Source organism: Grampus griseus, assembly GCF_964374135.1.
Source record: "Grampus griseus genome assembly, chromosome: 13".
NCBI lineage: Eukaryota > Metazoa > Chordata > Mammalia > Artiodactyla > Delphinidae > Grampus > Grampus griseus.
This window is the reverse complement of record NC_139007.1, coordinates 6931906-6944370: the sequence shown is the minus strand read 5'-3', so window position 1 is coordinate 6944370 and position 12465 is coordinate 6931906. Positions and strand designations below refer to the sequence as shown.

General features: G+C 40.7%; 1 protein-coding gene across 1 annotated transcript in view; it reads right to left on the bottom strand.

Moving 5' to 3' along the window:
- COL19A1 (collagen type XIX alpha 1 chain) overlaps window positions 1-12465 on the bottom strand; it is a gene marked incomplete at both ends in the record, with an annotated part of 350042 nt that overhangs the window by 98715 nt on the left and 238862 nt on the right. Inside the window, one exon of the mRNA XM_082669016.1 lies at window positions 6249-6302. Coding sequence (XP_082525142.1) covers window positions 6249-6302 — 54 coding nt within the window. The remainder of the gene's footprint in view (window positions 1-6248; window positions 6303-12465) is intronic.

The window sequence follows — 12465 nt, the reverse complement described above, 5'->3', positions numbered from 1 at the left end:
TAAGGCATTTCAAGTCCCGAGACTCTCGAAGCCTCATCATCCTAACACGAGGCCACTATTTTCCATTCCTTTATGCTACTCAGATAACTGGAAGGCTTGAAAGACAAAGAAATTTTTACTGGAGAGTGAGTGAGAGAATAAAGGTGGGTTTAGCGGTCCATTCCTGGGTCTCAAGTCTACAACCCCTACTTATACTTGTGTGATCCTGGGCAAGTTACTCGATGTTTCTAAGCAACCTTTACCCCATTATAAAATGAGCATCATTTCTACTTCTCGTGGTAGTTGTGAGGATTACATAATGCGCTGGCAGTGGAGCACCGAACACAGAGCTAGGGCTGTAATCACCTCTCCCGGTCCATTTCTCTCTCTTTGGTGGAATATGTTTCCTCAGGAGTTACTGCTATTTCCTTCCCCAGGGAGAGGCTTAATGCTTTCGTGCTTCCTCTCTGAAAACTGCTCTCAATCATAATCTTAGGGACTTCCCTGGTGGTGCAGTGGTTAAGAATCCGTCTGCCACTGCAGGGGACAGAGGTTTGAGCTCTGGTCCGGGAAGATCCCACATGCCGTGGAGCAACGAAGCCCGTGTGCCACAGCTACTGAGCCTGCGCTCTAGAGACCACGAGCCACAACTACTGAGCCCGTGAGCCCCAACTGCTGAGCCCACGTGCCTAGAGCCCGTGCTCTGCAACAAGAAAAGCCACTGCAATGAGAAGCCCACGCACCACAAGGAAGAGTAGCCCCTACTCACCGCAACTAGAGAAAGCCCGCGCGCAGCAACAAAGACCCAATGCAGCCAAAAATAAATAAATAATTTAAAAAATCATAATCTTAGTGTATTTGCAGGTATTATCAGTCCATGACATTGCTACTTAATGGTTTCCCTCCAATGAAGAATATTCATTCAAAACAAGATGACAGAAGTTACTTGGGGGAATTTGGGAGCTTTTCCCTTTGTATAGGTAAGATCAGCTCTGCTTATTAACAGGAAATTGGACCAATACTTTATAAAAAGTGATGAAGGGTTGTGGCCAGCTCTGTGAACCAGTTAGTTGCCCCTCAATTACCAGCATCTCAATAAGGATAATTTTATGTATGCAGATTACATGTGTCTAAGTTTCAACTAAACCTTCCTCAAAGAGAGGAAAAGTTGCTGTTAAGTATGGGAAGCTAAATTGGAGTAATATATATGACTTTGATGAAACAATACTTCATAAAGAAAATCTAATAACATTAGTTCAAAGATCTACTTTTAGTAAATATTCCTTTATTAGATTCTTTCCCCTAGAGAATGTACTCTCTCAGGGTGAAAGAGATTGTCCTTCCACACACACAAAGTTGTGGGAAATTCTTCTTTGTAAACAACTAAACTTTTTGGTACCAATGTTTCTTAAGAAAGTGAGAAAATACAAATTTGGCTTCAGAACAATCACAAATAGAATGGTTGGTTAAAATGTTTTAATTATTTGAGTTGCTTCAGGCCATTAGAGATTTCTTTCTTCTATTTTTTAAAAATCTTCATTGACACTCCCCAGAATAACAACAGTACCTTTGATGTAGGGAACATCTCTAAAGCCCTGGAGGGGAGAACATTTTCTTGAAGAAATTGAGCAAAGTATGCTGTTATCAAAGGATCCATGCCTCCTAAAAACTCCTATTCCTTGGTTCTTTTCAGACAATCCCACCGGTCAGAGTAAATCAATAAAAAATTTTCCCTTAACTTTTCTGAAGGCTAATTGCTCAAACATATATAGTAAAATTATATACTATTCTGTTCACTCATTTGAGAGACATTATGTATTATTTGATTATTGCTTGATAAGAGAGAAAATTAATATTTTTTTATAGTTCACATTGTCATAAGACATTCTAACACATGCTTTAGGAATCTCAGACGCCAGCCAGTAGGGTGAGTCAGACACCATCTCCCAGTCTCAGTCGGAAGGATCTTGGTGCCTACCAACCTTTCCTTCTTTCTCTTGTTACCTTCCTTCCTGTTGTGAAGGGGGGAGGGCTCATCTCACATAAGGTACAAAGTGGAAGAAGACAAACAAATGAAAAACAACAACATTTTGATCTAAAAATGCCCACAAGTAAAGGGGGACGTCTCTTAAGCTTTACGTCAGTTGTAATAAAATACAAATGACTAGTAAATACTATGATAGCTGCGATGGATCTCACTCTCTCTCAGCATTCCAACTACTGTGCCACTAGAGAGACCTATCAGGAAGTCTGGCCCTGGGACTCTCCACTCAGAGCTCTTCACAGATTGTCCTGGCTTCTCGGGACATGTGGACCTCATAGCAGTTCTGCCAGGACGCTGCCCGGGCTGGACCCGACGTGTCAGTGCTGTGGTCAGAGCTGCCTGGCCGCCGCCTGCCCCACTCCCCGGGGCTCAGCTTTTGTTCAGGCTGCTTTCCTCTGTCAGCAGCTCCTAGCTTGCTCTCTCCTTCCCCTCTATTTGCTTTACTGGACAGACCTTCTCAACTTTTATAGAAACAGCTTTATTGAGGTATAAGTGAGACACAAAGAACTGCACGTATTTAATGTGTACAATGTGATGAGTTTGGACAGATGCAAACACCTGTGATCTCATCACCACAACCAACGTAACTGACATACCCAGCACCTCCCAGCCTTCCCTTCTGTCCCTCAGTGTGTGCGTGTGTGCGTGTGTGTGGTAAGAACACCTAACATGAAATCTACCCTCTTAACAAGTTTTGAAATGCACAATACTGCATGGCTACCTATAGGCACTATGTCGTAGGGCAGATCTCTGGGATGCAATCATCCTGCATAACTGAAACTTTATACCTGTTGAATAACACTCCCCAGTACTCCCGCCCCTGTGTGTTCTCTGCTTCCATAAGTCTGACCATTTTAGAAATCTCAAAAAGTGGCGCCATGCAGTCTTTGTCTTTCGGTGAACTGGCTTATTTCACTCAGCATAACGCCCTCCGGGCTCATCCATGTGTCATGATGGGCAGGAATTCCTCCTTGTTTTTAAGCCTCAGCCTTTATGCTTCAGTTGTCAATTCCAGAAGAAAACCACCCTGGCGTTATCTTTTCCAAGCTTCTTCCTCTATTCACATTTTCTGTGAGTTAAACTTAAATACTTGAAGGGCAAGGACCACATCGTATTCATTTTTGCAAGCCTAGCTCCCAACAGTGTTAGGCACGTAGTAGGCCTTAAATAAATGTTTAATAGTTTGTGAAACTATTGAATGATGTGAATTAGAAGCAGGTTGATTTTTGTACCAGCTCATTTTCTTAAAGTGTTGGTTAATATGATCTTGAAAGGACTGATTTTGAAGAACTCTGTTCATTTCTAACCATTTGGGAAATAGCAGTCCTCTTGCTAAAGTACATTATGTTTAGGGAGATTAACATGAAGGTGGCGTAGAAGCATGTGGGGGGCCAGGTATTTCACCTTTCTTTTCAATGCTTCCCTTAACTAATTCCTGTAAGAATGACAAGGTGCTTCATAGGACTTTTTGCAGTATGGTGGTATGCATGTCATCTATTATGTGAATAACTTAAAAAAATACAAAAGCTGATGAAAAATGTACCCCAAGATAGAGTTTTGATAATACTTGTATCAGACAAAAGATATTTAATCCACTAGAGGAGTTATCCCACAATCAAAAAGACAAAGAGTTTCCATAAACCACAATTCTTATACAAAAATGAGCAGATGATATAGTCTAATAATTCTTTTTAAACAAGAGCTGACCTATGAATAAAAACCTTTTCTTTTTTGTATAGAATTTCCCCCCTTTTTTGGTAGTCTAACAAATTGGTATTTTATTGTATTACAAAAGATAATAAACCACTTTTCTTTTAAATACCGTGTACTCAGGATTTAATGAACACTGTGTGTCAGACCCATAGCTGAGTTTAAATTCTAAATCTAATACTTGAAATAAAATAAGTACCTCTCTCTCCCAAACACTCTGGCAATCAAAACCTGTGGAATTGAATATTATAAACTCTTTCATATGGTCGCATATTTCTTAATCTTCTAAATTCTTCAGTAAACTCATTTGATCTACAGCTGAGGACTCATTCCAGGATGTGGTGTAATCCTCTTCTCTCCTAGACATTTGGCAAGCCTGTCATAAAGGCCTTCATCATTCAAATTCCTCCTCTGAGACAACAATTACCTTGTCTTGAAAGCAGCATCATGCATTTAGAAAACTATGGGAAAGTCTAATCTTGCCTGTTAGCTTGTACCAGCTTTTCTTGTTTATAGCACGAGACAATTACCGAAAATCCTACAATGAGTTCTCTCTTTTGCCAGGAAATTTGGGATAAAAATCAACAGAGCTGATTCCTTTAAAGACTGGATTCCAGGATGTCCAATTGATGCCATTTTCCCCCCAGTTGTTTCATAACCAGTATCAACTGACACCAGCACATTGCTAAGAGAACAATTTACTTGAACGGCTAAATGGATGAAATGAAATCATTGACAGAGCAGCAATCTTTTTCACCTTTGGCATGTGGCCACACCCTAAGTGACTCCTAAGGAGCTCAGTCTAGAGCCCTCTAGTGGTGGCGCAGGTGGTTCTAGCCTTTAAAAAGTCACTTCTTCTCCCGTCTTCATTTTCTCGTCTATGAAGTATATTCATTTGTTGACTCATTCATTAAATAATTAACAATTACATGCTACATGCCAGAAACTGTGCTAGACAATGATGATAAAATAGAGGTTCAAAAAATATTCACAGGGCAGTGGTCAGAAAGACAAGGAAAATAGGAGTCATAAAACAATGTGCTCTGTCTGCAGGAGGCATAAGCTCATAGGATTGCGGAGGATGACACCTCTCGTGCTGTGCCGAGAGCACCGGCAAGGGCTTCGTGGGAGACCTGGGGTCTGAGCTGAGTCCTGCAGGTGGGGAAGCTCACGTGGGCCTTGGGGAGAACATTTGCAATGTGCGGCATTTTGAGATCATAAAGGAAGATGACACTACAGGTTGCAAAAGAAGAAAGGGCACAGAGGAGGATAGACAAAGATAGGAAAAGGACAAACTTTGAAGGGACTGGAATGGCCGTAGAAGATATGGAATCCATCTGGAAGGAAAGGGAAGTTATTAAAGAGTTTTCAACCAAAGAGCTACGTGATCAGAGTTATGATTTAGAAATATTACCCCACTTGTAGAAGGTAGAGGCAATGAGACAGCTGGGAGAAGGCTATAAAAATATAGATACAAATTGACAAGGGCCTAAATAAGGAAGTGGTATGAGGAATGAGAGCTAATGGGAAGTAGAATTGACATGATTTAGGAACTATTTGGATGTGGAGGATGAGAGAGAGAAAAAAAATCTAGGGTCATTTTTAGAGTTTAGTTTTGGACAGGCTATGTTTGTAGTACATAGGAGAGCTCCAAGTGGAGATACTGAGCAGCCCGTGGTGTGCAGGAGCCTGGAACTCAGGAGGAATGTTTGGGTGGAAATAGAAGACTGGGATTCTTTAAACCATACAACGTATAAATAAGGGAAGGGGGAACAGCTTTATGGAAGGAGACAAAAACGATGGCCTCAAAGGTAGGAGAAAACGATCAGCGTCAGTGAACCAAGAGAATAGAGAGTTTCAAGGGTAGAACAGTCAACAGCGTCAGTTCCTATACAGCAGTGAAATAAGGTGAAGCCTGAAAGGCACTCAGGGAATCTCGTGACTCAGAGATACTGGTGATCATGGAGAATGCAGGGCCGGCGGAGTAGCTTGGACATAATCCAGACTCCAGCGGGTTGAAGAGTTAGCAGAGCCACAAGAAATTGCACACTTCCTCTAGAAGCTTGGGGTAAAGGATGAGATCAGCTAATTGGCTACACGATCTTTATGGCTCTCTTTAGCAACAATAGTCTATGAAATTCTACTGGCAAAATAGCTGTGTCAAGAAAAGTAGGCATGCTTCCCCAGATGTCTGACTGACCACCAGCCTGGATGTTAAGAAATTGAGGAGATGGGGCTCAGGTGGGTTCAGCACAGGGTTTGCTGGTCTGGGACTTGGCTTGGGGCGCCCGTGCAGGCAGTACACTTGCTCCTGTCCAGGAATGAAGTGGGCAGGGGGTGCAGCCGGCCACCAGCCTCCCTGATCTCTTGGTTGGTGGTGGTGGGAGGTGTAGGGAGCACAACCATGTTAAACAGTGGAAAGATGGAAATTATTATCTACAGGGGATTAAGATAACCTTTAGATGAACACACAGCAGTACGGAGGGACTCATGAAATACCCTACTGTTTACTCACAGGTGGTCCTGGAGGCCCTGGTTTTCCTGGAGGACCTGGTTTTCCTCGTCTTCCCTAGAAACCAAAGAGAAACAGACAACAGCTACTGTGATTCCATTTTATTTTAAGATGAGACAATATTAAATGGCAATTTTAAAGACTAAAAATTAACTAAAAGTTAAAAAACAATTCCAAGTCCACATGACCTTTAAAGACCTGTGAAGTCTAAAAGCTCTGAGACAATTTTTAACAGCCAAGATGAGAAAAACAGTGCCTGGAATGAATAAACTGTGACTCTTATGAGCAGCCCTTCAAAGGCTGTCTACTTTGGTACTCTAGCAAAGTAATATAAAGTATCTGAAAGATGGGCTAAGATGGGCATTTTATCTGATAATTCAGTGGGTTCAGGTGCAATAATAAATGCATTTATCATCTTAAATTGGTATTTCTCAAAGAGTGATCTGAATTCCAATTTTATAGGAGCTTCCTGAGGGTGCTATCAGGTATTAAAAATACACTTTTCTGGGCTCCATCCTGGACTTACTGGTTTAGAATCTCTGGGGAAGGGATCCATGAATATGCATTTAAAAAACCCCTTCAGGTAATACTCATACTCACTAAAGTTTGAAAAGCACTTCCGTAAGCCATATTATAATTATATATGTTGTGAAAAGCACATTAACTAGCTTTTTTCTTCCCTTTGGATGATTAAGCTGTTTTATAAGTGAAATAAAATGTTCACTCCTTGCTTATTAATCTTCATTATTGTAAGTGAATGTTAACTCCCCAAGTTCGCAACTAGCTAAATTCCAATTGCAAGAGCCAGAATGACATTTCTAAGTACCTGTGTATCTATATCATTTAAAAAACATTGATTTATTATACATTTCTTTTCTTAATTATTTTCTTTCCTTTATCATAGAAGGAAGCCAGCTTAGGTATGGATAGCACACATTTTGAATGAGAAGCATTTCTGAGCAGGTTTTCTAACTCTGTTTCATTGTTACTAATAACTTTATTTTATTACCATATTGGTAGTATGTTAATACATATTATGGCTTGTTGTTACTTAAAAGGTAAAAGTATTAGGCTGATCTTTCAACTCTTTTTGGGGAGAACTGTAAGCATAAACAGGGAAAGGCTCATTTCACTGACAGATTTTCTTGCTCTGAAAGAGTCAGGCTTGATCTTTCTGGCCGTCAGCTAAGCTTGGAGTTGGGTAGGAAATGCAGTACCCACTGAAGCAGCAGAGTAAGGTCTGGAAGGTAGGTAAGCAAATGCGACACTGTGATTGGGTGGGAAATGCTTCCATTAATTGCTGAAGGCAAGTTGAGTACCTACTGTCGAGGACTCCATATAAAAATAGCAGCTGTATTCATAAAAACTCCTGGCTAACAACTACAGAACAGATTTTTTTTTTAATTTCATTAAAACCAGAAATAAAATGAGTAGTTATTTTCATGTACCTTCTGTTTTAGAGATCTGAACCTTGGATTTCCTTTGGGGGGTTGTAAGATTGGAATGAATATATAATTTAATATTCTGTATACTGAATAAAAGTTACACACATGGACATAATTTTCTTGTTTTGCAGTTTACACATTCTGAAAATCAATATATTGGGTCTTTTAGTAAATCCAAGTCAATCAGCCCCTGAGGATTAATCAACGATACAACGTTTGTTTACTTGGAAAGTGGAAGCACCGTAATTTATTCATTTACAAGAGCACAAAGAAACAAAATCGGTGACATTGGAGTAGGTGATTGGTTCTTTCTTTTAGGGTGAGGTAAGTTAAAACCATAGGATAAACTTTGTGTGCAGTCTCCTTTCCTTAAAAGAGACATATATATTGATTTGGGCAGGAAGTGGAGAAAATGAGGTTATTGATCAACTTTTATCACAGAGTTAATGTTTAAGATAAACCAAGTCTCAGATATTGTAGCATAACATTGTCATGTCTTAACATGAGGAGTAGACGCATTCATGGTTCAGTATGGTACGGGCAAGCTTCCAAACTCTTGCACGTCGCTGCTGATTTACATCATTGTTCAAAGCCTTGCGACTGTCAAGAGTGTGCGGATGTGTCTCTGGAAGAGCACAGGGGAACGCTGACTGTCTCTATGCCTCCTTGCTAACAGTAGACATGCAGGTAAGATGTTTTTGAGGACCGTCAAATTATTGGAACATACTGTACACAGCTGACTTCAGCCAGCACGTATTTTCAGTTTAAATGTGGTTTCTAGGCTTGAATTTCTAGTAACATCCTGAAGCAGATTTGAATACTTTTTTCTTTTTCAGCTTTACTCAGATATAATTGGCATGTAACATTGTGTAAGTTTCATGTGTACAAGTGATGCCTTCATACACTTATATGTTAGGAATAAAGTTAGTGAATACCCCCGTCAGCCTACATAATTACCATTTGTGTGTGTGTGTTGAGAACATTTAAACTCTACTCTCTCAGCAACTTTCAAGTATAAACACAATATTGTTAACTATAGTCACCATGCTGTACATTAGATCCCCAAACTTATTCATCTTCTAACTGGAAGTCTGTGCACTTTGACCGGCATCTCCTCATTTCCCCTTCCTCAGCCTTTGGCAGCCAACATTGTCTCTGTGTTGATGAATTAGGCTTTTTTAGATTCCATGCTCTGGGGCTGGGGCTGTGCCTGGGAGGGCCAGGGAATACCCTCCTGACGTCGATAGAGGGGCTGTTTTTGCGTGTTTCTTTCCACTTCTGTCTCCTCTTATTTCAGGCCCTTCATTCTAGACCCACTGTAAAGTGAGACAAGAAGTGGGCACTCGGTTGTGGGTTGGGATGAAAATCCCAGCACATAACAGAAAAATGCTGAGCTGGGTGCGGCCTTCCTGGCTAGGGTGCCTGGTACCAGGTGGCCATTTGTTCAGAAGCAATTGATCAGTTGGAGTCTGGCTCAATCTCCAAATGGATGGTTTCAGCAGCATTACAATTGGGCTAAGCCAATACTCTTCTGAAAATTGGGAGTATGAAGCATAAAAGGCAGATTTACCATATCAGGTTGCCCTGGAAACCTCAGAGTGCTCAACACGTACGTTTCCTGTTTGGCAACAGTGTAAAGGTTATCAGACTGCAGCTTAGGTATTTGTCTAATGATTTAAGCCCAGTGGTGCTCTAACCCGATCACACATCAGCATCCTCGGGAGACCTAGCAGAAACAGATTGCTCTCCCCACTTCCAGAGTTTCTGACTCAGCATGTCTGGGGTGGGACCCGAGAACTCACATTTATAACAAGTTCCCAGCAGTACTGATGCTACTGGCCTTGAGACCACACTGTGAGAACTCCTGTTCTAAACCTCAACCTCTTATTTCATATTTAAAGTAAGGCAATCTTGTATAGCCCTTAATCTTGTAAACCTTGTAGCTCAGAACAAAAGAGCTGGGTTGGTTTTGTGACTGCGTGGAACTTTAAGAATAAAAACCCCATTGTCAACTTCAGGACCGCCTGGATTGGAATCCCAGCCTTTTCTTTTATGGAAGGTTCTTGTGTCAAGATGTCCTTGCTGTAAAATTGGTACTTACTCATTGAAGCCTGTTTGTGAAGAATTAAAAAAGAGATCATGTGTAAAATTCCTGCCACGCACACACCCATTAGGATGGCTAGTTTCAAAAAACAAAATAAGCGTTCGTGAGGATCTGGAGAAACTGGAATGCTCGTGCACTGCTGGCGAGATTGTAGAATGGAGCAACTGCTGTGGAAAACACTGCGCAGATTTTTAAAATAATGAAAAGTAGAACGACCATGTGATCCAGAAATCCCACTTCTGGGTCTATATCCAAAGGAATTGAAAACAGGGTCGTGAAGAGATATCTGCACACTATGTTCATACGCAGCACTATTCAGAATAGCCAAGAGGCAGAACCAATCCAAACGTCCATTAACAGATGAGTGGATAAACAAAATGTGGTACATACGATGGAATATTATTCAATTTTGAAAAGGAAGGACATTCTGATACATGCTACAACATGGATAAACCTTGATGACATCATGCCAATCAAAATAGGCACAGTGAAATAAGTCAGTAGAAGACAAATACCGTATGATTTCGCTTATATGAGGTACTTAGAGTAGCCAAATTTATAGAAGCAGAAGGTAGAATGGTGGTGGCCAGGGGCTGGGGGGCGGGGGATAGGGGAAGTCATTTAATGGGAGCAGAGTTTTAGTTTTACGAGATGAAAAAGTTCTGAAGATCTTTTCACAACAATGCAGCTGTACTTACACTAATGAACTGTACAGCTGAAAATGGTTAAGATGGTAAATTTTATGCTATGTGTTTTTCTCCACAATTAACAACAACAACAACAACACTCCTACTATAATATCTGACACAGTGGGAATAATAAATGTTAGTTTCTTTTCTCCCTGCCCTTCTACCATCCTTTATCCAATTATCCTTTTTTTTTTCCATTTAAAAATGTTGATAATATATCAAGAAAACCTTCTAAAATCTGTGTTGTGCATCAGTTAAAAAACGTAACCAACTGTCAACCTTGCATAGGGGATTTTTTCATCTAAAACAACAATCAAGATGCCCATTAAGAGTAGAAATAGAAAAAGTAAATTGTAGATTATTCATACAGTGGAATACTATATAACAATGGAAATGAATGGAATACAACTATATGCAACAATATGGTTAAATTGTGTAAACACAACGTTGATCAATTCATATAAGGAATAAAAGCAGGCAATACTAAGCTAAGCTGTTAGAAGTTGCAATAGGTCACCCATGTGGGAGTGGGGAGCGACTGAGATCATCAGACTAAGATGCGGACGTCCTGTTTCTTGAACTGTGTGCAGGTTACAAGCGTGTTCTTGATTTGTGAAAAATCAACAAGTGGTCTCCTTAGGATACATACATTTTTCTGAATGTTTGTTATACTTCAATAAAAATTTAAAAAAATGAAACCAGGAGATTTCCACGATGGAGTGATTTTATTTGAATTATCAGATGACTTCATCCATCTGCATTTGCTGTGTACATGACCACAGAGGGTCAATACTGTCAGGAAGGAAAAAAAAAAAACCCAGGCCTATTTAAATAAATGACATCTACAAATTTTCAACAGTAAAAATAACTTGATGCTTCCAGGATGACTTGCAGTATGAGAGCACATGTATCTTAAATTAGCCACTTGATTTATAAACACTTGACCATCCAGGAGCATTAAGAAGGGAAGAATGCAAATAATGGGCGACTGGTACTTATCTGTCAGATGGTTTTTGCTGTTGATGATGACGACGAGGACAAGTTACAGTAGTAATCGTACCGAAATAAAGGGTGGTATGCAGCCCTCAAGCCCACAGAGGAGACACGTGTGTAAGTAATCTCTTTAAATTGCCAGGTCTTCTAATGCAGCTGGCTCCTCTCCAGAATTCCCCTGTTCCCATGTGTGTATTCAGCACAGTCTTAGGCATCAACTCAGCCTGAACAAGGTACCAAGGAGATGTCGAGGAAGAGGAGACAGGGCCTTGACTGGCACCCACAACTGTGAAGTAGGTGTTAATTACACAGGAAAACATTACAGACCATCTGGGAAGTTTAGTTTTCTTTTTTTACATTGTGAACGGAAATAAGATTAATGACTGATGTAAAAGGTTAGCACATTTTGAAATCAACGATATGTGAAAAAATGGGAACGGAATACTTACATGAGGAATGCATAACATCTTAAGTGAATTTTATTTCTTAACATCTTTAAAAATACATCTAAGACAGCAATGAGGCTAGTCATAATGGTCTCCTTATTTCAGGGATCAGACAAGTGGCTTTTGTAAGGACACGGGAAGAGGATGTAATTCAACATGAACAAAGAATCTGAAATAGGTTTAGGGCTAAGGGAAGATGAATCCATATTGTGATGCTATTCCCGATATTGCTTTTCTCATTTAGGTTGGGATCTTAAAATTTCTAAATCATGTCACAATTTCCCCATCTCTCTGTTCTCCTCCTTTTTTTTTTTTTTGGCGGTACGTGGGCCTCTCACTGCTGTGGCCTCTCCCGTTGCGGAGCACAGGCTCCGGACGCGCAGGCTCAGCGGCCATGGCTCACGGGCCCAGCCACTCCGCAGCATGTGGGATCTTCCCGGACCGGGGCACGAACCTGCGTCCCCTGTATCGGCAGGCGGACTCTCAACCACTGCGCCACCAGGGAAGCCCAGTTCTCTTCCTTTTTTTCCCCTTTGGATGGAC